The sequence below is a fragment of the Leucoraja erinacea genome, chromosome 8, assembly GCF_028641065.1.
Source record: "Leucoraja erinacea ecotype New England chromosome 8, Leri_hhj_1, whole genome shotgun sequence".
In the NCBI taxonomy this organism is placed as follows: Eukaryota; Metazoa; Chordata; class Chondrichthyes; order Rajiformes; family Rajidae; genus Leucoraja; species Leucoraja erinaceus.
Genome location: NC_073384.1, coordinates 65,039,557 through 65,065,236, shown reverse-complemented (window position 1 = coordinate 65,065,236; position 25,680 = coordinate 65,039,557). Strand labels below are relative to the sequence as shown.

At 43.4% G+C, this 25,680-nt stretch overlaps 1 protein-coding gene across 1 annotated transcript in view; it reads right to left on the bottom strand.

The window, feature by feature from the left end:
* LOC129699790 (coiled-coil domain-containing protein 85A-like) overlaps positions 1–25,680 on the bottom strand; it is a 393,552-nt gene that overhangs the window by 150,863 nt on the left and 217,009 nt on the right. The window contains exon 3 of the mRNA XM_055639877.1: positions 25,046–25,090. Coding sequence (XP_055495852.1) covers positions 25,046–25,090 — 45 coding nt within the window. The remainder of the gene's footprint in view (positions 1–25,045; positions 25,091–25,680) is intronic.

Sequence of the window (25,680 nt, the reverse complement as noted above, 5' to 3'; positions counted from 1 at the left end):
AAGAGAAGCAGGAATTTAGTGTATTTCCACTCACTGGTCATGATTGCTTTCTCCTTTATCTGGGGAAAACCATAATTAGCTAGGATGACCACTTTCCAGAACACGTACCTTCAGTCTGCCAGGCTTACGCTAAACTTCCAGTCACCTGTCACATTCATTAGCTATCCAGCTCCAATTCTGACCTGTCGAAGTTTGACCTCTCACACCGTCCCAAAGCACTTCAATGCAAGTTTAAAGAGCAACCATTTATCTTCCGACATCTACAACCTTACCGTTGAATTAAATTATGTTTGATAATCAGCCTTTATGATCTTGTATCTCACATTTCCGGCATCCTGCTTGAAGGGTTTTAACCCAAAACGTTGACTGTCCCTCTGCAAATGCTGAAGAAGAAGGGTTTTGGCCCGAAACGTTGCCTATTTCCTTCGCTCCATAGATGCTGCTGCACCCGCTGAGTTTCTCCAGCTTTTTTGTGTAACCTCTGCAAATGCTGCCTGATTCACTGGGTTCCTCCAGCAGTTTGTTCATGGTTCCAGACTACAGCATCGGCAGCTTTTTGTGCCTCCATTTACACCTTAAGTATTGGTGAACACATTGCAGAAAAGTTGATTTAAAGAGGTTCCTGGGAGTGGACAATTGTAGTCTGGGGGGAAAGATTGATTCTGCTTGTCTGTGCCACAGAGGAAGGTGTAGGAGAACGTAACAAGGTATAAAATTACAAGGGACCTACATAGAGGATGTACGATGAGCTTATTTCCCATAACACAGATGTCAAAATCCAGTGAGTACAGATTGATAGTAATTGGTGGTAAGATTGGAGGAGACCGTTTACACCCAGAGGATGCCAGGGGTCACCATTTATTGCCTACAAATGTATTGTAAAAGCAGAAAGCTTCTTCAGACTTAAATTGTGCTTGGATGGCGACTCTAAGTGCTATGACCTGATTTCTGTCTTTTCTTACTGTCCCTCAACACATTCTCTGCAACATTAAGCGTTTACTTTAATAGCTACTTTTTCCAGTTCTGATGATAGGTTATCACCTTAAAATGATAGTTCACTTTCTCCAAATGCTATAGGAGTGTTGATTATTTGCAGCATTTTCTATTTTATTTCAATTTCAGGCTCATGCTCTCTTTTACGTTAGTTCCCGGGTTCGATCATGACTACGGGTGCTTGTATGTACATTCTCCCATGACATGCGTGGGTTTTCTGCTAGATCGGTTTCGACCCACACTCCAAAGGCACACAGGCTTGTAGGTTAATTTGCTAGGTTATGAATGTAAAATTGCCCCTCGTGTGTGTGTGTGGGGTAATGTTAATGTTCAGGGATCACCGGTCGGTGCAGACTCGGTGGACTGAAGAGCCTGGTTCTGTGCTGTATGAATACACTAAACTAAACATAGAGAAGGAACAAATTGTCAAGAAGACCATATCCCAAATGAAAACCTAATAAAGCCTCAGAAGCAGATGGTGACCTGCTGAAATCTTACGATTTGGCATTGAAAAGATTCAGTCATAAATTACAACTTCATTGCCCACATCTGTGAACAGGAATATACCAGGGAGCACTGGACATGCATACCTGTTACCATTCTGAAGAAAGAATACAAGTGCAATCGCGGAGATGTCTCCCTGCCACCTGTGACAAGGCAAATGCTCACTCCTTCAGGCATTGATCAGGCATGCCCTTCACAATCTCCTCAATCCAATGGTTGAAGAACTGCTCCCTGAGGCAACGGACCTGATATTCATTGTGGGCCAAGAGATAAACAGCCATATACTTTTGTCTTTTTGTACCATCAATTGGGGATCACCCTCCATAAATTCTGCTGCCCACACGATCTCCATCTCAACTTGCTCCATGATGACATGCAAACCATGACCTGCAACAGAACTGGTCTCAGTCAAAACTGTTATTGGCCCCAACACTTCTCCCAGTATTCAATAAACTGCCCATCGGAGTGAATCTGCTCTTCAGATCCAACAGGAAATTGTTCAATCTATGACAACTGCACTCCAGGACCAACATGACTGTAGTGTGCAGATGATATGCTTGCACTTGTGTATCTCAGAGGCCATGCTCCATTCTATTGTTGATATGAAGTATGTGAGAGGCTGGGCCTTACGTTCAACATTCACGCCACACTATTCTGTTACACCACACCGCCCTCTAACAAGAAAGGTTCACAGCCAAACACTGGACCACTTCCACTTCACAGCAAAGGCAGATATCAATTATGAAATTTGCCACCACCCATCATCTTATTGATTGAAGAAAATGTTACTTGAAGATCAAGACCTTGAATCTGACACAAAACTCAATCTACCCGACAGTAATGTCACCTGCCCTCCTTATCCTACTGAGACCAGGACTAACTACAGCAGGCAGCTGCTCAACATTGGAAAACACTACCAACAAGCTCTCTAAAATCTTCCAAATTCACCACAAAGCCAAGTGAGCCAATATTCATGTACCTTCTTCAGCCAACATCTCCAGAACCGTGGCTGTAATTATACATCGGCAGGCCACATTGTTTACATGCCCAACGTCACATTTCTGAATAAAATATTCTATTTCAAGCTCTGTCAGGGAAAAAGTCTAGCAGATGAACTGATGAAAGGATTAAAAGATGTACACTAAACTAAAAAAATGTGACATCTTCCCTGGGAATGACATAATTACTCAATATGAGGGAGGTGAATTCAGGATGGCATAGATAACTTCAAATGCATTGTAAGCTCATAGAGGCCCTGTGCATATTGTAGAAGGCACAAGGCACCTCACAAATACCCACTAACCCATTCTATATAAGCAAGCCTCTGTGGTTCCCATATTGATGGAATTACCCACCTCAGAACCCACAACATTAGATGGTGCCTAAAAACAGCTGAAGAAGATGAGGATCATGTCCTGTGGCTTCTGAGAAAGGCACGTCTTGCAAATCTGATTGAATCTTTTATGGGATGGCTAGATTAATAGTTGCCCAGTAGACATGACATTCTTTTAAGTCCACCAAATATTTGAATCTCACAATAGAGGAGGAATTTCCTTGGTTGGACAAAGAGATGATTGTCGTTTCATAGATCAAGTTATTGGTAGTGGACACCATCAATTATTAGAATTGAAATTATGACCAGAATCAAGGAGATGTTAAAACAATCTCAAAGTTCAAGTTTTCTTTATTTCCAGTGCCCCACTTCTAGTAATCTGCCTGAATTATGTAACACATCCCTTTTTTCTGTAATGGCCCTGCTGCAGATGTAGAATATAGCAAGGGTTTCCAATCGTCAGAAGAAAACATTTGCCATTCTGTTCATGTCACATCAGGAAAAAATATTTTAGTTTCCATGGCTCCACATTTTTAACTACACTGAACTTGGAGGGTACAAGATGGCATCGGAAATGTGGCAAATTTATGTACTGCCTCAGTGTAATTACTATCCTTACACTCCTGTGGTTAAAAGTATGGTTGTGCCAATATGCTGCAGTAAGATTTTTACTGAACTGTATGGAAAAAAATGAATTTCACAGTAATTATATTTGTGAAAGTACCACTGAACGCATTAAAATTTGACAATTTCCTCTATTTTAGTCTTGTCAAAAAAAATCTCCTTGTTTTGCTTCAAAGGAAACATATCCACTGATTGGATATAATCCTGCTAGCCAATTATAAACTGTTAGCTTGCCTATCTTTATCATTAGTGGATGGCGCATCACTGTGGGCTTAGAATGATGAATGGTAAATTGCTGCCAAAATATAAATGCTATTATATCAATTAGCACATTGATCTTAAGGACACTATCAGGAATTGCACTTCAATGATGTTCTTGTTTTTGTTTCACAATGCGGGGCTCACAGATTACAGCCGAGAGGACAGTAATTCTAAATGCCACACATTGTCCTCCAAAATGGTTGTTCCTTTGCTTATAGTTTAGTAAAAAAAATAATTTTATTTTAATACGCCACCTCAATTAATTCCATATTCAACATCTACCTTCAGATGAAATTAATATTTAAAGATTATTCAAAAAATAGAAGTGTTTACATTTAATTAATCACAATTTTAACCATGATTTAACAAGCCACATACTACAATATCAGCTCTTTCTACAATATCGTACATTTTTTTGCTTGGATATTTAATTACTTTTCCAGCATCTCTCACTAACCTTTTGGTAGAATTTTATTAAATTCAAAATGTTGACCATTCTTCATATAATAATATATTTATGTGACAATAGACATGTATTTTGACTATATTAAAGTCCCAAAACTAAGATTAATAATGCAGAATATTAAAAGCCAAAATAATTATTTCAGTGGGCAGTTAATGCAATCGTGTGCAGTCTTTGACTTGCCAAAATGTTCTTACACCAAGACTAATATCTTCAGGGAACATCACTTCTATCTCAGTGTCAGTTTTGACAGGAGTCACAAAGATAGTGCTGTATTTAACACATTGCTAGGGTCTTCCAAGTTCATGCAAGAATAGCAGGGAAGCATATACACCTTAGAACTAAGTTTGCTAATTACTGAACGGACCTGTCATACCCGAAGTATTATATCCCAACCCTATCTCACTGCAGCCATTGAACTTTATTTTATTAATATGTTCTTTCTCTGTAATGTTAAGCTATAATGGTGTATCATTATATATCTGCACTCTAGTAGTTTTCACTTTGAATTCCCTGTTGCATTTGCATATGGCTTGATCATGGCCGTCCGAAGGGGAGGTGCGTTGGGTGCGACCGCACCCCCCTTTCCCCCCCCCCCTTAAGAAAAAATCACCAAAAATTAAAAAAAAAAAAAAAAAATCGGAAAAAATCAACGTTTCCACTTTGGAAATGGCCAGTTCTCTGTTCTCCCGTCGCCAGGCAAGAGTGGCTGAATCTGAACCCAACGGCTGTAACCCCAACACCAGACGCCGCTGCGACGGAGCCCGCTCCCCTCTGCTCCCCCTGCTGCCGGGGGCCCAAGCCATCTTCCCCCCACACCACCCTCACTGACCCCCGCTGGGCCCACGCCACCCCTGCTGGGTCCACGCCACCCCCACTGGGCCCATGCCACCCTTGCTGGGCCCACACCACCCCCGCTGAACCCCGCTGGGGCCCACACAATCCCCGCTGGGCTCATGCCACCCCAGCTGGGCTCATGCCCCCCCCCCCACTGGGGCCCAGGCCACCCCCGCTGGGTCCACGTCACCCCCGCTGGGCCCACGCCCATGCCCCCCCACTGGGCCCACGCCACCCTTGCTGGGCTCACACCACCCCCGCTGGGCCCATGCCACCCTCCGCTGACCCTCACTGGGTCCACGCCATGGTTGTTGGGGGCAAATATGCGTCAAGACAATAGCCTAATCGTTAAAGAGTTAAAAGATAGCCTAATCGATAAAGGGCTGAGAAGAGGAATCGGAGCTGCCAAGGAAAGGTACTCTGAGATGTTGAGGAGCAAGTTCTCAGCTAATGAATCTTCTTCAGTTTGAAAGGGCATGCAAGAAATCACCAGCTATAAGAGGAAAGCCCTTTGGACAACTGTCAGCTGACGAACGACCTGAATGAGTTTTACTGCAGGTTTAAAAATCAGAAACGTAACTGGTCCCCCTTCCCCAACAAACACAGCCAGACCCTAGTCTGCAAAGAATGGACCCTGCACCCTCTCCTTCCCATTCACCACTTCACTCCTACTTAAGGCAAGACTCCAGTATGAAAAGAGTGGACCCTTTCCCACCCCAATCAACACTTCACACCCACCCACAGCCTGACCTCAGTCTGCAAAGACTGGGCCCTTCTACACCCACCCCACTCCAATCACCACTTCACACCCAATTACTCATTTTTAACCAGTCCCTGCAAAGATGTACTGTCCCTGCCTGCTTCAAAGTCTCCACTATTGTCCCTGTACCCCAAAAGTTAAGGATTACTGGTCTTAATGACTACAGGCTTGTCGCACTGACCTCTGTAGTCATGGAGACCGTTGAAAGGCTTGTGCTGGCCAAGCTGAAAAATATCACGATCCCTCTGCTGAACCTTCTGCATTTTGAATATTGGGCCAATAGATCTGTGGATAATGCAGTCAATCTGGGCCTGCACTTCATCCTCCAGCACCTAGACCGCCAGGGAACCTATGCGAGGATTTTGTTATATTGATTATAGCTCGGCATTCAACACCATTGTGCCAGAGCTACTACGCTCCAAACTTTCTGAGTTGACTGTGCCTGAACCCCTCTGTCGGTGGATCACCAGCTTTCTGAAAGACAGGAAGCAGCATGTGAGGCGGGAAAGCATATCTCGGACCCGCAAACGCTCAGCATAGGAGCATCGCAAGATGCGTACTCTCCCCTCTCTCCTCAACTCTCGCCACACCAATGACTGCACCTCCACAGACACCTCTGTCAAGCTTCTCACGTTTGCGGATGACACAACCCTGATTGGACTGATCCAGGATGGGGATCTCTGTACTCTTTTCAGTTTGACATCTTTCCTAAAACATGGTGTCCAGAACTGAACACAATATTCTAAATGCGGTCTCACCAAAGTCTTATACAACTCCAACATGACCTCCCAACTTCTATACTCAATACTCTGACTGATGAAGGTCAAAGTGCCAAAATACTTTTTGACCATCTGATATACCTGCGACACGATCTTCAAGGAACCATGCAACCATCAACTATTCCTCTGCCCACCTGGCTAATTGATCCAGATCCTGCTGCAATCTTTCACAACCATCTTCACTATCTGCAAAACCACTCACTTCTGTATCATCAGCAAACTTGCTAATCTTGCCCTGTTCTGTGACGTTTCACAGAGTGCTGGAGTAACTCAGCGGGTCAGGCTGAGTATAGAAGCTGGGAGGTCATGTTGCAGTTGCATAAGAAGTTGGTGAGGCCGCATTCAGAGTATTGTGTTCAGTTCTGGGCACCATGTTATAGGAAAGATGTCATCAAACTGGAAAGGGTACAGTGAAGATTTACGAGGATGTTGCCTGGACAAGAGGGCCAGAGCTATAGGGAGAGGTTGAGTAGGCTGGGACTCTATTTCATGGAGCACAGGAGGATGAGGGATAATCTAATAGAGGTGTATAAAATCATGATTTGAATAGATATGGTTGAGTCTTTTACCCAGAGTAAGTGAATCGAGGAGCAGAGGACATAGGTTTAAGGTGAAGGGCAAAAGATTTAATAGGAATCTGTGGGGTGTGTTTTTCACACAAAGGGTGGTAGGTGTATGGAACAAACTGCCAGAGGAGGTAGTTGAGGCAGGGACTATCGCAACATTTAAGAAACAGTTAGACAGGTACATGGATAGGACAGGATCGGAGGGATATAGATCAAACGTGGGCAGGTGGGACTAGTGCAGATGGGACATGCTGGGTCGAAGGGCCTGTTTCCACACTGTATCACTCTATGACTCTATCTATCTTTCCCTCTCAAACACATTCTCCTGCCTTCTCCCCATTACCTCTGACACCCATATCAATCAAGAATCTATCAATCTCCTTCTGAAATATGTCCATTGACTTGACCTCCACAGCTGTCTGTGGCAACAAATTCCATAGTTCACCACCCTCCGACTTAACAAATTCCTGCTCATCCCCTTCCTAAAGGAATGTCTTTTAATTATGAGGCTGTGGCCACTGGTCCTAGACTCTCCCACCAGTGGAAACATCCTCTCGAAATCCACTCCATCCTGGTTTTTACCAGGCTGGGACAGACGGCAACAGCTTCACACCGTGTCCCAAAGCTTGTGTCCTGTCCTGCATCACCCAAGGCAGCAGAGATGTTATAGGAGAGGGCAAGCATCGTCACAAAGTAGCTCACGATGGTTTGGGTAACATTCAGGAATGTCTATGCACGTCACAATATGAATATTACTGAAGAACGGTCTTGACCTGAAATATAATCTATACCTTTTCTCCAGAGATGCTGCCTGACTCACTGAGTTACTCCAGCACTCCGTGACATGTCACCTATCCATGTTCTCCACAGATGCTGTGTGACTCACTGAGTTACTCCAGCACTCTGTGACATGTCACCTATCCATGTTCTCCACAGATGCTGTGTGACTCGCTGAGTTACTCCAGCACTCTGTGAAACGTCGCCTATTCATATTCTCCATAGATGCTGCCTGACCCACTGAGTTACTCCAGCACTTTGTGACTATTTTCCCTTCACCCATCTGCCCAAGCCCACACTCCCCCCTACTTTCCTATGTTCCTTTCCACCCATAAACCTCTCTCTGCCTTTACATTTCACACCTCTTTCAAATCTGCTCTACTTATCTACATGCATTTTTCTTCTTCACTTTTCAGTCATAGAATGATGCAGACCGACATGTCCAACATAGACCAACATGTCCCATCTAAACTAGTCCCACTCACATGCGTTTGGCCCATATCGATCTAAGTCTGTCCTATCCATGTACGTGTCGAAATGTCTCTTAAACATTCGGATAGGCCCAGCCTTAACTACCTCCTCTGGCAGCTTGTTCAATACACCCAGCACCCTTTGTGTGAAAAAGCTACCTCTCATGTACCTGTTAATTTCTGAAATATTGGTCATATATTTGGTGCAGAAATGCTCCAAAATGAGGCTCAGATTGCATCAGAGAGCATCTAAAACCCCTGAGTTTCCAGGGCCCTTAAGCGGGCCCTGGACCCTGGCATCAAGGGACTTCACACTTCGCGCTCGTGATGTGCGCAGAGCGCACATTATTTCACATTAAGTTTTTGTAATCCTGTCATGCCACCCCCCTTTTTGAAAAGCTTTGTACGGGCCTGTTGATTGTACTTAAATACGGTACGCTTTGTCCAGTTATGGCACAAACATTTCACTTTATCTTGCTACATGTAACAGTAATTATAAACCAACCAACCAAACCAACTGTTGCTTCCTCCTCATGAATGTTGGACTGAAGATGGGCACTGGAATTTAGGGCCCAGACACGGGTTGTCAGGATCTGATAATTGCCATTGAACCAGCATTACTGGAATCAGGGGAATGGTGATGGAAATACTTCAGTCTGGAAAAGGGTCCTGACCCAAAACATTGGCTATCTATTCCCTCCACAGATGCTGCCTGACCCAGTGAGGTACTCCAGCACTTTGTGTTTTGGTCAAGCTTCCAGCATCTGCAGTTCCTTGTCATAAAGTTATAGAATCATACAGTGTGGAATCAGGCCCTTCAGCCCAAATTGCCCACACCGGCCAACATGCCCCCACTACACTAGTCCCACCTGCCTGCTTCTGGCTGATATCCCTCCAAACCTGTCCTATCCATGTACCTGGCTAGCATACCTGCATTAGGGTCAGCAGGCTACCAAACACAGCAGCTGGCAGCAACTCCTTCCTAAAGCTAAGTTGCTGGGAAAGGACAGCTACTTCCACTCATTAGAACAGAAGTGGAAGCAAGCTATTCACCACCATGGGTGACTGCCTAATACAGAAACCTTCACCCTCAAGGATAGCGACAGAACTTTCTTTACTAGCCCTCAGGGTGCATCGCAAGAGTAGATTAAAACTAGATACCATTTAAATGACCAAAACTTCCATCCTACTTGCACAATGGAATAGTATTTAATTTCATAGAGATTGCCATTATACAGAATCATGTGATAAGTCTGTTATGTGTCAATCCTCACCCTGTGATGCTGATGTAGCTCTAAAATTTAATACCAAGTTTTGGCTCATAACTTAGGCTGCCTCGTAGTCAAACGAAGGCTATGTACTTCTTATTGGATGAGAACCAAGTTAAACACCATTGTTTTTTCTGAAAGGCCCTTTCGATCCCTCAGTTAATAATACAGAAACATTTCCTGGCCAATTACATTGTAATTGTTTGAATGATCTTGTGTGCAAACGGACGACAGCATTGTCTTAAATTACAACAGTGACTGCGCAAAATAAATTTCACGGCTGTAAAACCGTATGAAAGAGCTAACATTGTGAAGTTACTGCACCATGAATTTTATTCATTCACAGTGACCCTTTTAAAGAGAGATTAAGACTATGGACACAAAGATACTAAAGAACACAAGGAAATAGGTGCAGCGGCCCTTCAAGCCTGCCTTGTCATTTAATGTTAAAGAAGGAACTGCAGATGCTGGAAAATCGAAGGTAGACAAAAATGCTGGAGAAACTCAGCGGGTGAGGCAGCATCTATGGAGCGAAAGGCCAAAACCCTTCTTCAGACTGATGCGAGTCTGAAGAAAGGTTTCAGTAGTCTAAAGAGGGGTTTCGGCCCAAAACTTTGCCTATTTCCTTCGCTCCATAGATGCTGCCTCACCCGCTGCGTTTCTCCAGCATTTTTTGTCTACCTTGTCATTTAATGTGATCACATGTGGTCATGACCGATATCTGCTGACTTTAATTCTTCCTTTGTGCTGTTTCTTCTTGTATCCACCTCCTCTTTAACTACTTCCAATGATCCAGCTTCCAACATGCACTGGGGCAGAGAATTCCAGAAATTCACCTCCCTCTAAGAAAAGACATTTCAGTGTACCGCAGTTTATAAATGATTGGCCCCTTAGCATTACGTCCCTTCGAACAATGGAGGCCCAAGTTATGGTTTGGGGGGACCGCTGTGAGAGAGGGGGACAAACATTGGAGGACCTGGGCGTGCAGTACTTTATAACTTTGTCAGCACCGTTTATGGGCGACTATTTGCATACCATGGGTATGCAAGCAAAGAATTTCACTGGGCCTTGTCACATGTGACAATAAAGTATTCCATTGTTCAATAGAAGCTACGACTGCTTCAAGATAAAGGAGGGAATCTATGCTTGGAATGAAAGGATGTAAGCAAGGTACTTTGTAGCGCCACCTAGTGGTGAAGCTGGGTATTCAGAACCCTCGTCATTGGTCGGGACTGTCACGTGATTGGGAGTTCGTTCGCGGGGTTTTGAGTGTGTTCAGTAGCTAGTGCTCCTCACGACAACGGGAGCTTAAATCGTTAATTCCCGACCCAGTACGCATGTAGTTAGAGTATTGTTTCGCTAATAAAGAATATTTAGCTCGACCTGCCTGGTCTCACTACAACTTTGCATCTGTATTCACCAAGGAGGAGGATGCAGTGGAGATGAAGGACTGTGAGTAGAATACTAATACGCTGGGGCAGCTTGAGATCAAGTAGGAGAGATGACGGGGCTTTTGAAGAGCATTTAGGGGGATATATCCCAGGGCCTGAGGGAATCTATTGAGTGAAACAAGTGAGGCAGTTGCAGGTGCCTTAACAAAGATCTTTTTATCTTCTTTAGCCGCTGGCAAGATCCTGGAGCACTGGTGAGAGACCAATATTTCATTAAAAATCCTTTGTTGTAAAAGTGAAGTAAAGATCATCCGATATTCATGAGCCTCATGAGCGTAGTATGAAGCTAATGGAGAAGATTCTTCAGGATCATTCGAAGAGAATGGACTAATTAGGGAAAGTCAGTATGGCTTTGTCTGCAGCAGGCCATGTCATACGAAATTGATTGAGTTTTTTGAGGATGTGACGGGGATCAATGGGAGTGGGACAGTGGATGTTGTCTACATGGATATTTGATAAAGTCCCTCATGGTAGGTTTATCCAGAAGATTAAGATGCATGAGATTTGGTTGCTTGGATTCACAACTGCCTAATTCAGAGACGGATGTTATTCGGGTTGGAGGTCTATAACGAGTGGAGTTCCACAGGGATCATTTGGTCTCCTGACTTCCTTCTTAATCATGCTCCTTAATCCCCTGTACTCCTCTAAGGAAACACATGATCACAGGCACCTGACCCGTGACGCCATCTATTTCCTGGCCAGAGCCTCAATTTCTCTCATCATCTCAGCTTCCTTATCCCCATCTACCTTGCCTTTCACTCAAACTGAAAATTGCAAACGTTGAATTCTCACTGTTACACTGGTAAACGCATCCCACTGTCCACGTGTCCCTTTGCCCGCAAACAACTTACTCCAATCAACTTTTGCAATTTCCTATCTAATATCATCAAAGTTTGTGTTACCCCAGTTTAGGACAATAATTTGTGAATCAACCCTGTCCTTATTTTATTCACAACTATCTTAACGCTAATAGATCTGCGGTTGCTGGTCCCAAAAGGTTCACCCACTGACACTTCAGTCACTCGCCCTGTCCATTTCCCTCACTGGACGTCAAGCTTTGCTTTCCCCCTTGCGGGGGTTCTCTACATATTTCCTGAGGAAACTTTCTTAAACACGCTTGATGAATTCCACCCCAGCTATGGCCTTAACACTATGGCAGTACCAGTCTATTTGGGAAAGTTAAAACCCCCTGCTGAAACTACCCTATAAATCTTGCAGCTTAGATTAGTTTAGTTTATAGATACAGTGCAGAAACAGGCCCGCACATTAACACTATTCTACACACACTAGGGACAATTTACATTTATACAAAGCCAATAAACTTACAAACCTGTAAATCTTTGGAGGAAAGCAAAGATCTCGGAGTAAACCACAGTCTATGTCCAGCCTACTTTGGCTACTGTCGATGATCATTCTGATGGAGCAGTGTACTTTTAATAGTAATGCACATTTACAGTTCTTCAGAGAGATCATTATATACTGCGGCAAGAGATATGTCTTGCCACCAAGAGCCATCTGTTCACTTGGCTAGTTTCCTTGTGGACTTCCAGGAAAGCACATCTGACATTTCTGTGAAGGATTCTTGTGAAGGATGCAATATGGTCTTTCAGTAAATTATATCTTTTTCTGTGAAGACAGTGGAAGGCTCACAACAGTATTATCTGATGCTATCTTTGCCCACCCTCCATATTACTGCACTAGAAACTAAATGACCCCACAACGCGGATCCATACTAGAAGTCCAGATACGATCTTTATTAGGCCATGAGAAAGGCTACATTTGCTCTCAACTAGAGGATGAGATGGATGTTCAGTATTGAGGATGAATTCCTCAATTCTTATGAAAGAAACATTGGTGTTTTGAGACCACATGCCCAGTCAGCTCTTTGCACGTGACAAATAATTCTGTAAAATGCATGTCTAGTTAGTGCACTCAACACCTTCAGAGTCATGGGCAAGATTCATGGACCGGCAGATCATCATATCAAAGGCAGTAAAGCTCCTCCACTGTTGTCTTGGTGAATTACAAAACTCACCATGATCTTCTGTAATTCTATTCTGGTCTGACTCTCCTTTTTGCCTGTCTTACTGTGATCCATTCTGTCCATGTTTATTTATGTCTTCTTATTTTAATTATTAATCCGGCAATCGCTGCCATTTGCATCCTCCTTTCTCCATAATTTATGAGCTGTGTTCTTCTCCTGAAATGAACAGGAGATGGGATGAAATCCACCAAGACTCCGGATGGAAAAAGAGAGAATGGTCGTTACTGGCCACAAAATATGCTCCTCACGAAGGAAACAATGGTAGTCCAGGAATGACGGAGGCAAACTTGGCAAGTTGCGAGGGGAGAGAAGAAGAGGAGGTGGAGCAAGGTGTGCAGGAGGAAGCCATGGCACCTTGGTGGTCAAGAACTAATTCCCCTATCTAAATCTCACAGAAGAACAACATGGGAGTTGCTGGTGCTTCAGGAAGAACACCATAACTGAAACCGGTAACAACTGTGAACACAATGTACCTGAACTAGGGTCTCGACCCTATATTCTGAGAAACATATCTCAGCCATTCAAGTTTGGCAACGCGGATCCATACTAGAAGTCCAGATACGATCTTTATTAGGCCATGAGAAAGGCTACATTTGCTCTCAACTAGAGGATGAGATGGATGTTCAGTAGCTGTGACAGAATGTCTATGCTATTACCTCCCACAAGACAAAACCAAGGGGAAACTCTAGCGACAGTGAAGCTAGATGCATCTTCAATAGGGAGAACATGGATGTGCCTTCCTGGGACCCCATAGCCCTCTATGATATTACAATCTCAGTCACAGAGGCCACAGTCAGAAAGATCCTTCAGGAGGGTCAACCTCCTGAAAGCATCACCTGGTAACATTCTCAAAACTTGTGTGGACAAACTGGCTGGAGTTTTTACGAACATCTTTAACCTTCCATTATTGAGGTCTTAAGTCCCCACCTGCTGTAAAATGGCATCAATAATACTGGTGCCCAGGAAGAGCAAGGTGCATCAATGATTAGCAACTGATGGCACTAACATCTGTGGTGATGAGGTTGGTTTGAGAGGTTGGTTATGGCACATAACCTCTTCTACCTCAACAAGAACCTGAACCCACTTCAATTTCCCTACCGCCACACCAGGTGAACGGAGGATGCAATCTCACTGGCTCTCCACTCTGCACTGGACCACTTGGACAATAAAAAGCCATACTTCATGCTGTAGTTCATAGACTACAGCTCAGTGTAGAACTCAATTATCTCCTCAAAACTGTACAAAAGCTCAAGGAAATGGTCTCTGCGCATTCCTCTGCAACTGGATTTTCGACATCCTCATCAACAGAACCCAATCAATACGAATTGGCAGCAACATTTCCTGTTCAATAACCATCAATACAGGAGCACCTCAAGGCTGTGTCCTCAGCCCCTGCTTTACTCACTCTATACCCATGACAGTGTAGCCACACACAGTTCTAACTCCAAATTCGGCAAAGACACTACAGTTGTTGGACAAAATACTGATGGTCACGAGTCAGAGTATATGAGGGAGATCGATCGACTGACCGAATGGTGTCAGTATAATAACCTTGCTCTCAATGTCAGTAAAACCAAGGAACTGATGGTTGACTTTAGAAGACTTCATTCACGGGACAGTAGTGGAGAGAGTCAAAAGCTTCAATTTCCTGAGCGAGTATATCTCTGTAGATCTGCCCTAGACACAGCACATTGATGCAATCATGAAGGAAACCCATCAACAACTCTACTGCCTTAGAGGATTGAGGAGTTTCGATATGTCGACAAATAGTTTCTTGAATGTCTACAGGTGTATAGTATGAACATATTGACTGGTTGCAACATGGCCTAGTTCAGCAACTTGAACGTCCTGGAATTAAGAAGATTGCAAAAAGTGGCGAACACTGCCCAGTCAGGAGCAGCTTCTTCCCTGAACTATCAGGCAATTAAACACTACGACCTCCAACTAAGCAGAACTACATAGACTTTGGGGCATTGTTTTATCTTTGTACTATTATTATTTATGTGAAATACTATACGATGCCTTTGTAAATCAAAGGTACTGTGTATGTTCAAATAGTTGTCATTATTTCAGTCGTGTACTTTTTCACATTAAAAGGTGTGCCGTGTAGAGGAAACAACAATCTTAAAAATAAAACGTCAGTTATATAAATGCTTGGACCACTGATTGTACATTGTTGATTCAATCAAGGGCTCAACAATGAATCTTCTAGTCAGCTGAATGGTCTATTTGCTAAGTAATAACTCATACGTGGTTATTTCTGCACACATAATGGTTCACAAGGACATGCAGTGAACTGAGTTACTAGCACACTGAAAATACATTCACAACATGTCAATCAATTACCCATTTTAGTGCATCAGCACCAATGGAGATTTCTGCATGACTGAAGTCAGACAGCAATTTTCAAAGTTTCTGAGAACCGTAAAAGCCTGGTAATACCTGAAATAGCAGCAGACACTGTAATCAAGGCAACAATAATGGGTTCTGCTGCTTCTCTGACACAAAAATCAAGGCCAATCAAAGCACTGAAGCTGCAGATTAACCTGTTGGTGTTCAGTTCGACAATGTTCAATGCACAAGCCACTTGAACAAGGGGAAGGAGCACTTCTTGTTTAATAAGTCTGTATTTTTATGGAGAGAGACAAAACACAACTCTGATTTATATATAAGATTGCATTGCACAATAACTGGTTATTTTGATAACAAAGATGCAGAAGAATGCTTTTTCTTTTTTTCTCTGCACTTTGGTGATAAATATCTGGAATATACTAAAGTCGATTTCAAACCAGCCTTGCAGCTGCTCAGGAGCTGCCTAATCTTAAAGACCAAGCAACATATGGGGAATACAGATTTGTATCCATTGGATAAGTGACTTGGTAACCCATTGTCGATTATTAGCCTTGATTTCCACTGAAACTTGAATCTAGTCCAGGCTTGTAAACTAATAAATGCACAAATATCTAAAATGCAGGAATAGTTTTAAACAGTTTAATTGAGTAATCTGGTGCATTTCTTAATGAGGTGAATTTTTTGAAAACCTTGGTCATCGTCGGCAAATTAATATCGGAATGTTAAATTGATTTGTGTGCATTTTATGCTCAAAAGATTAAAGCAAGATCTTTGTATTTGCAAGAGGGTTCTTCATTTCTTAGTGCTTTTCATTCTTTCCTTCTATTGCTTGAGGTTTGATTCAAAGGCCTATAAATTATTTTGTGCAATGCCATGTTTTAACCTGCTCCACAGCAGAATTCTGCCTTAAACCCAGTCATTAATCTCAACTGGGCACAATATGTGTGTGTTGTGTTCTTCTGTAAATGGCATTGAAGTCATCCAAGCATGTCGTTCCTTGTGCTTGGAGGTCACTGGGTACCTGCAATGCCATCAGTCAGCATATTAAGCACAACGTTTCACCGGGAATTTACAACTAACAACAGCACAGGATTTGCCTCAAAACCAGAGGCCTTGCTCCTGTAGGGATATAAAAGTCCTGTAAGCCTTTCTAGGAGTCCAGCAGTGAGGAGTATTCCCTGATAGCATATTCATAGAAACATAGGAAATGTGCAGGCGTAGGCCATTCGAGCCAGCACCGCCATTCAATATGATCATGGCTGATCATCCAAAATCAGTACCCCGATCCTGCCTTCTCCCCATATCCCCTGATTCGCTTAGCCCTAAGAGCTATATCTAACTCTCTCTTGAAAACATCCCGTGAATTGGCCTCCGCTGCCTTTTGTGACAGAGAATTCCACAAATTCACAACTCTCTGGGTGAAAATGTTTTTTCTCATCTGAGTTCAAATGGCCTACCCCTTATTCTTAAACTGCTTCTGGACTCCCCCAACATTGGGAACATTTTTCCTGCATCTAACCTGTTCAATTTTATATTCAGCCTTCAGGCAAGTTACATTTGGCTCGAGGGTTATAGTTATTAGTCTTGCCTTTGCAATCATGACCAGATTCCAATCCAATGTTTTCCACATGCCCTCAAATCTTTCCTCAGCTCCAACTCATTTCTTATCTGCCTCAATCCCCTCACTCATTTCCTTATACAATCCCACAATCTTCTCCGATTACTCTAATCTCTCTTCACCCACTGACCTTCTCCTCAAACCTCTCCTCCCTCTCACTTTACTCCTAATCCATGTTGATCCATGGTCCACTCTAATGTTCACTCCAATCACAAGAAATCCTTTTCATTGCCACGATCTTCTCACTATCCCCCAGCAACCTCTGCCTTCAACTGCATCCCCTACTTCAATGCTCTCCTCGTTCTTTCCATCTTCCTTACATTGATGTCACCCAACTATGCAGATCTTCATCTATCTTTTACACTCCAGCTGACATGACATGGTGGGTGAAAGGCTTGGCATGCACGTTGTGAAGGCAGAACCACAAAATGCTATTTCTTACCTACAATTGCTTAGGCATCACATGCTGATGGTGTGTCAAAGCCTTGTATCAAACCAGTGTAGGACCCGCCCACACACTTCAGCAACACGGGTGTTATGGGGTGTGTGGCGAAGGCAGGAAAATGGGGTTAGGTATAAGATAGAGATAGATCAGCCATGATTGAATGGCGGAGAAGACTTGTTGGGCCAAATGGTCTAATTCTGCTCCTATCACTTATGAACATTCTGACCTTAACACGTGAAAGAATATTGATAGTTTTCCAGATCCAGATCTCCAACTTCTCAGCATGACTATGTTAGTCTGATCAGGGTTTGACATGCTTAAACATTTGCAGTTACAGTAAATCCTCCTTATAATGGACCATAGTGGGTAGGGGGTGGTGGGGTGGTGTCTGTTATTTCTATTGTCCGCTATAACCGAGTAAGGTATTATTGTATGTAGTTGAAATGAAGAACTGCAGATGCTGGTTAACACACCAAAGGACACAAAGTGCTGGAGTAACTAAATGGGTCAGGCAGTATCTCTGGAAAACATGGATAGATGATGTCAGGACCCTTCTTCAGACAGATTCAGTTTCCAGAACTTTGTGTCGTTTCACCTTAACCTGTCGACTGCCAAGTTTTTTCTTCACTTCAGCACCACCGAGCCCTTCTTTACACCCACAATTCCGGGTTTTATAATCCCTCCCCCCTCTCATCAGAAGGGGCTTGGCCTTCATGGCATGATTGACAGGAGAGAGATTATCAACATTTTTTAAACACTAATAACACTTTTATTTTTCATAGATGGGAAGAATCCTCTGCACCTGATGAGCAGAGGGGAACTGAGTAAGATGGGTATCTAAAATAGTAAGATTAAACGAGAACTTACCAGTTTGAAGTTTGATCTGTATTTTATGAGGAGTTACGATGAGGGATTACGTGAAGAAGCCCGCTCAGGGCGCAGGCGCGGCATGCTTCCAAGCAGCGGTGTGGAATCACAGACAGACACGTATTTGAAGTAACATAGTAAAGAATAAAGAGACATCAATTATCAGTTTGATCCATGTAATGAGGGTGGGAGCGGAGGGCACGTAATCCCTCATCGTAACTCCTCATAAAATACAGATCAAACTTCAAACTGGTAAGTTCTCGTTTAATCTTACTATTTTACTTCGGAGTCACGTGAGTGACTTCGTGAAGATTTCAAAGCTCTGTGATTTCAAACCGTGTAACAGTTTTACTCACTCACTACCGAAAGCTCTTGAGGAAGGAAGTGTTATTGTAATCAACCAATGAATCTGTTTTGAAAACAAAACGGTATTTATTAACAACAACAAAATAAAATAGCTCCCCCGGGCTTTAAATTAAATATTTGCAGTTTCTAAAATTCTTGCTGCAAATACATCAGGTTTCACCAACGGCTTATGATAGAATGTTCGGAATGTGGATTCCCTCGACCATCCTGCTTTGTTTAGGATAATGTCAATAGGCACATCCATCCTTGCTGCCGATGATGTGGATGCTGCCCTGGTGGAATGAGATTTATATATATTAACGTTTATCCCAGCAGCTTCCAGTACCTGTTTTAACCATCTTGAAATGGTCTGGCTCGTTACCCTGCCATGTGGTTTTTTGTGGCTGACCCATAAGGCTCTTTCACTTCCTCGGATATTATGGGTTGTGTCAATATAACTGTTTATGTGGGTCACCACACACAATCGTGGCTCTGGTGGGTAAGCCCGGAATGCCACTAGCGTGTTGGATGTTCCTGGCCTGCTTTGCTTTATCAGACCTTGTATTGTGAAGGTTATCTGATCTGATAACCTTCAGTTGTTTCCATGCTGTCCAGTCGAAGTTTATGTAATGACTGGACCCTCTGAGCAGATACTAGAGCCATCAGCATGAGCGTTTTTAATGTCAATTGCTCTAGACTGAGAGATCTTGCTGGTGGTCTGTCCCGAAGGTATGTAAGCACAATACTGACATCCCAAATTTGAGTATATCTAGGCTTGGGGGGTTTGCTGTTAAATATGCCCCTCATTAGTTTGACCACCAGCGGATGGGACCCCATGGGCTGATGTCCTGCAGGTTTGAGGTAGTTAGAGAGTGCACTACGTGCCGTGTTGATGGCACTGTAGCTCATATCTTCACGGTGATGTAAATAGGCCAGGAACTCTAGAACATTGGCTACTGTGGCCAATGTTTCGTAAGTAGTCCCCGTTTCCTGGCAGTACCTCTCCCATTTCCTGATGTTGGTTAGGTACTGCCTCTTTGTAGATGTTCTCAGGGATGCTGACATGGTGGTGATGGTTTGTTGTGATAATCCCAGGTCCAGATAAGGTCGATCTAGAATTTGCAACCCAGGAGATTCATGTCTTGATGGCATGGGTGGCTGATGCCTGACACTGGGTGAGTCAGTAACCCTGGATGACTGGGGAACACCATTGGCGGTTCCACCACCATGTCATGGAGTATTGGGAACCATGGCTGTGTAGGCCAGTCGGGCACTACCAAAACTCCAGATGCTGAATCCATGTGGATTTTTCGAAGTACCCGACTGATGAGGCAGAAGGGAGGAAAGGCATAGAAAACAAACTTTCCCCAATCTAGCGTGAATGCATCTACCGCTGCTGCCTCCGGATCTGGTTCCCACGCGACATAGATAGGTAGTTGGTGATTCAGTCTTGATGCAAATAAATCTATATCTGGCTTTCCATATTGCTTTACAATTTTAGCGAATGTTTTAGGATTTAACATCCATTCGTTGTTGTCATTGAATTTGCGTGACCTGGTGTCCGCCACTGTATTTAGCTTACCTGGTAGATAGGTAGCTGAAAGCCAAATATGTCTATCGACACACCATTGCCAAATCGTATTGACCAATTTGTCAATCTAACATGCAAGTGATGCATATTGGATACATATGCTTTTAAACCATAAAAGGCGCCCAACATTTCCAAAGAATTAATGCCCAGTGTAGATAGTAGTGATGATTCTGAATTAGTCCATCTACCACCTGTGCTGGATATGGAGTTAGTTGCTCCCCAGCCTTGAGCACTAGCATCTGTTTGGAGTACTAAAGTAGCATTAGTAATAACAATAGGACTATAACTGTGCCAAATATTTTGTATCCACCACTGTAGCTCTGATATTGCTTCAGGGGGTAAACTCATGACTCGGTCATAATGACCTTTATGATGTTTTAGTGCCTTTATCTTTGCTCTTTGTAAATTTTGATAGTGCAAAGGTCCAAATTGGATAGCTGGAAATGCTGCTACCATTTTGCCAATTACTGCTGCCACTTGTCGAATAGTTGTTTTTTTGTTTATCTTTAAGTTATTAAATGATTGTACTAATGCAATCATCTTTCCCCTTGGCAGGGTAATAGCCATTTGGACTGAGTTAATTGTGAAACCCAGGTAGTCCATAATTGTGGATGGATTTAACCTGGATTTATCTGGATGTAAGACAAAGCCTAGAGTCTCTAGGAGCTGTTTAGTAGCTGATACTGCTGCTACAGCCAATTCCATAGTTTTCCCAACTATGAGGATGTCGTCCAAATATGCCATGACTATATGATTAAGTTTCCTTAACGTTGCCATGGCTGGCTTTAATATTTTGGTGAAGTAAGCCCATTAGGCAGTGCTTTATACTGCCACAGCTCCCCCATCCAGATAAATTTAAGGTATCTGCTATAATCCTTATGTATAGGTACCAGATAGTAAGCATCTTTGAGATCAATGCTAGCCATATAGTATCCTTTGGAAATCAGTTGTCTAGCAGTTACAAATGTTTCCATTTTGAAATGTATATACTTAACAAATTCATTCAGGGATGTTAAGTCAATGATGATGCGACATCCACCATCCTTTTTACTTCTAGTAAATATGTTGGAAACAAATTCCAAGGGCTCATGACTAGTTTTTTCTATGACCCCTTTGTTTATAAGCCTCACCAGTTCAGCTTGTCCCTCCTGTTGTTCCTTATCGGAGAGCACAAATACCCTTTCGGGCCGGTGTTGAACTGGCGGTATTTTTTAGATAAATTCTATTTTATATCCTCGAATACTATTAAGTATATATTTATCATCAGTGATCCTTCCCCATGCTTCTTTAAACAAGTGTAACCTACCACCCGTTAGTAAGTCACCCTTATTCTCGATATGCGGGTAGGAACCAGATCCACCTACCTCCATGGTTATTGGTGGGGTTGTGGTTTTTTCTTCCGTAAAGTTCTTCCTTGCCGACGTGCTGGCGATGTTGGGGGGAGGCGCATTTTCCAGGGGGTCCGCGGCGGGCCCTGACCTAAAAAAGGTCTCTGGGGATAGTGCGGCCCCAAGCTTTGACCAGTCGCATATTCGGGACGCCGACTGGTAGATACAGTGGTGTGCTGCCGCCTGGGTGGAATTAAAGGCTTTGGTGTGTTTGCCACTGGTGCTGCCCTCATGAGGCTAAAGGTCTTGGATGCCTCCTCCATATCTCTTAGTTGTTTATTTAGGTCCTTCCCGAATAACAATGAGTCGGACTCGACTGATGGTGTCTTGCATAACCCTGCAAACTTCGGGTTGAGGGCAGGCCTGATGTTCTCTCTGCGCAGATTATTTAACTCATACTGAGTTGTGCACATTAGTGCCAGCACATCCTGCTGGTGTGTGGTCATCTCCTCCGTCTGTACACACCGCGCATAAGCTGTAATTGCCGACGTGAGGAGGCGAAGTATGCGCTGAAGTTTGACTTCCTGTGCCCGAATTGGTCCCCCCACATTGCCCCAGATTTGCGGATTGAGACTCTTTACTTTGAGAGCCTCGCAATTGTCTGGGGCTGTGTGCTCCTCCAGCACTTGGGCGAGCACCTTCTCCTGAAGCGGTTTATTGGAGAGATGGTTAATGCTGGCAGCCATCCTTGGCTCCAGCGGTGCTCCAACCCGTGGGGTAGCGACAAATCGGCTTACAACCCCCAGCAGCTCTTCTTCCTGCACACCCTGCTCTCTTTCGACTCCTTCCGCCTGCCCCTTATTCAGACCAGCCCTGCCCTGGTCACCAATGCTAACCTCCAATTCCTGGTCCGAGGTCGCAAAGTGAGGTGCCGGGCTCGACACCATGGAGGAGGCGCCTGTCCTGTCTGCCCGAGAGCGCTGCTGCTCTCGGTAGACCATCCCCTCCAATAGCTGCTGAATGCAGCTAAGGCGGTTGTCTCTCCCCCGCTTTGGGGTGGACATTTCCCCCTCCGACGAGTCGGAATCGACCGGCCGGTTGGTCTTCCGGGTGGCTTTCCCAGCCCGCCGTGTAGGCTCTGGCGTGACTGGGACCGGCTCGGTCTGGGGAATCTCAAACCGCTGTTCAAGCGGGAGTACCGCCGGTTGCTGCCCCGCTGGAATGGGCTCCTCCGGTGGAGTCATAGCACGGGCAGGTCTATGAGCGAGTTTTCTGCGTTGGGACATGTTTGCGAACAAAGAACCAACACCAACTCCCTCCGGTTTCCCAACGCACCGTCCACTTACCTGATAGTGCGTTTTTAAAGTGCAGCTGGAGAGCCTGACTCCAGCTGCCGCCGCTGTTGCACTTGCTGGGCGTAATGCCGCGCCTGCGCCCTGAGCGGGCTTCTTCACGAAGTCACTCACGTGACTCCGAAGTAAAATCAATATAGTGCAAACAGAAAGTTGTGCAGTTACCACCACCAACAACCATTTGCAGTGCAGCATTTCAAAGCAGTTACCACCACCAACAACCATTTGCAGTGCAGCATTTCAAAGCAGTTACCACCACCAACAACCATTTGCAGTGCAGCATTTCAAAGCAACCACATTTTCATTTTCAAACCACATTAAGGGCACTCACACTTGAGTAGACATGTGTTAAGTGTTATTCACAGCTCAGAGAGTTGTGACCCTCTCGCTTCCTCCATCTTGCAGAGACTGAGTGAGGCACAACACTACTGGGTTTTATAGTCCCTCCCCCCTCCCATCAGCAGGGGCAGCAGAGAGAAAGTCAACATTTTTAAAACATTAATAACTCTTTTAATTTTAATTGATGGGAAAAATCCTCTTGTCCTGCGCAGCGGAGGGGGACTCTGAGTAAGATGGGCAAAAATCACAGCCGTAAGTGGCAGCGTTTTTTCAAAAATCATGAAACAGAAAAACAGGAAGTGGTCAAGATCTTACTTTTAGTAATATAGATATTATATATAGATAGTCTGGTCTGCTGAGTATTTACCATAGGCACAGACAAAGAAACGTAATCTCATTTTAAACTGCTACTTAACTGCTACAGTAATACAGTCTCACTCCATCAAAAATATTTTCCTTTGTTCCTACCTTCCCTCCCCAACCTTCTCTGCTACTGAAAACGGTCTGACCTGCGGTGTTGTCAGTATTTTCTATTTTTAATATCTGTGCTTAGCATATCTCCCATGGGAATTACAGCTTTAACAATTTTTGACCAAAGAGAACATTTCTATGAAACAGACACGAGAATTGTTGATGTCTTTGAAGAATAACCACAAACCTCGGGCTAGCTAGCAGGATCACAGTTCATAATTCTGGGGCCTCTCTATCAAAAATGTATATCTGCAGTCTTTAGATTAGTTTAATTTAAACTAAAGACTTCGGATTAAACCCACACGGTCACGGGGAGAATGTACAAACTCCGCACAGACAACACCCGCAGTCTGGATCGAACCCAGGTCTCAAGCGCTATAAGCAACTCAACGCTGTGCCACCGTGCCGTCTCAGGTTAATTTCCTCTCATCAATGTATTTGAGTGAATGTAATCACAAGCCCTTTGTACACTACCTAGTTTCTTCACAGGAAATTGTCAACATTACCTTTAATATTTGTTCTAATAGGTAATTCTCATATTACCAAGTCAAGGCAAATGCAATATTCTTCATGTGATGTCTACTCATTCAATAGATCCCAATTCTCAATAAACCATTCAATTTTCTTGAATTGAATGCAAGAACTGTGAATGTGCAAGTTACAAGCTCACTACTCTGTGCTGATGCTACATATTTCTGGGTACTTTCTGCGATTGTTACGATGCATATTTTGGTTTAGATCACATTTAAAGTGCTCCATAGCTGACATAAAATGTAAAAACATAATGTGACCAATGCTGCCTTGGCCAATTATACTTTGCCTGAAATAGCCACAGACTACACATTGTCAAACAGGAGCGGAGTGGAAGGTGCTTGGTATGTATTGGACACAGAAGAAGTTAAAGTAAATATCTTTGGTGATCCAGTCAGAAAGGAGAACAAAGCTGGTGAATATTATCAAGATTTGAAGATCCATGAATGCATTGTAGCAGGAAATTAGTAACAGTCATGGAATCAAATTGGAAGCATTTAAAATATTTACAGAGAAAATGAAACAAAAATGTATGTACTAAATACAAATACCAATTTATTTGCACAAAACAAGATACATATTTAACCCTCAAGAAGCTGCTATAACAAAAGGAATACATATTGCATTCATGGAACTTCTGCTTAAAAGGCAGAAGCTAATATTGTGTCTACTTCACCTTGGGTGACGAGTGTTCTGCTTTTGTTTCTTGCTCACTCTGCACCTAAAGACAGAAAAAGCAAATATCAGATTGGATTTTTCTGCAAGCGAAGGAAAGGGAATGAAAACGAAGATGAATTTATGATTGCGTACTGCCAATATGAAGGGCAATGAAAAATATTTAATTCTTGCTCATTCGAAAAGACAATCTCTTACATTGTGAAAACTGCTACTAAAATCTACTGTACATTCAAAACAGAGTACATTTCCTTGCTTGAATAACCTCACTTTGTGTTTAAAAAATCTAAAGAATATCAATGAAAATACAGAAACCATTAAATAGCAATCTTTCCAGACAGCTGGGCAGAATGCTTATATACATTAGTTCGATAAATGTAAAACTGATATTAAAAAGTTGAACAAAAATAAAATGGTAGATCAAACTTTGTGTGTGATTTATGATGAACTAGATTAAGTGCAGACCCATTGGGTCTGTTCCCCAACGCAATATTCCACCACTCACCCGTTTCCCCAACGCAACCTGTTCCCCCAACGCAATATTCCACCACTCACGCATAGCCCCCAACTGCGCAAACTCAGCTCATTTCACATCATCCCCTAGCACTCCCTCCCCTTCTCTCTTCTTTCCCTTCT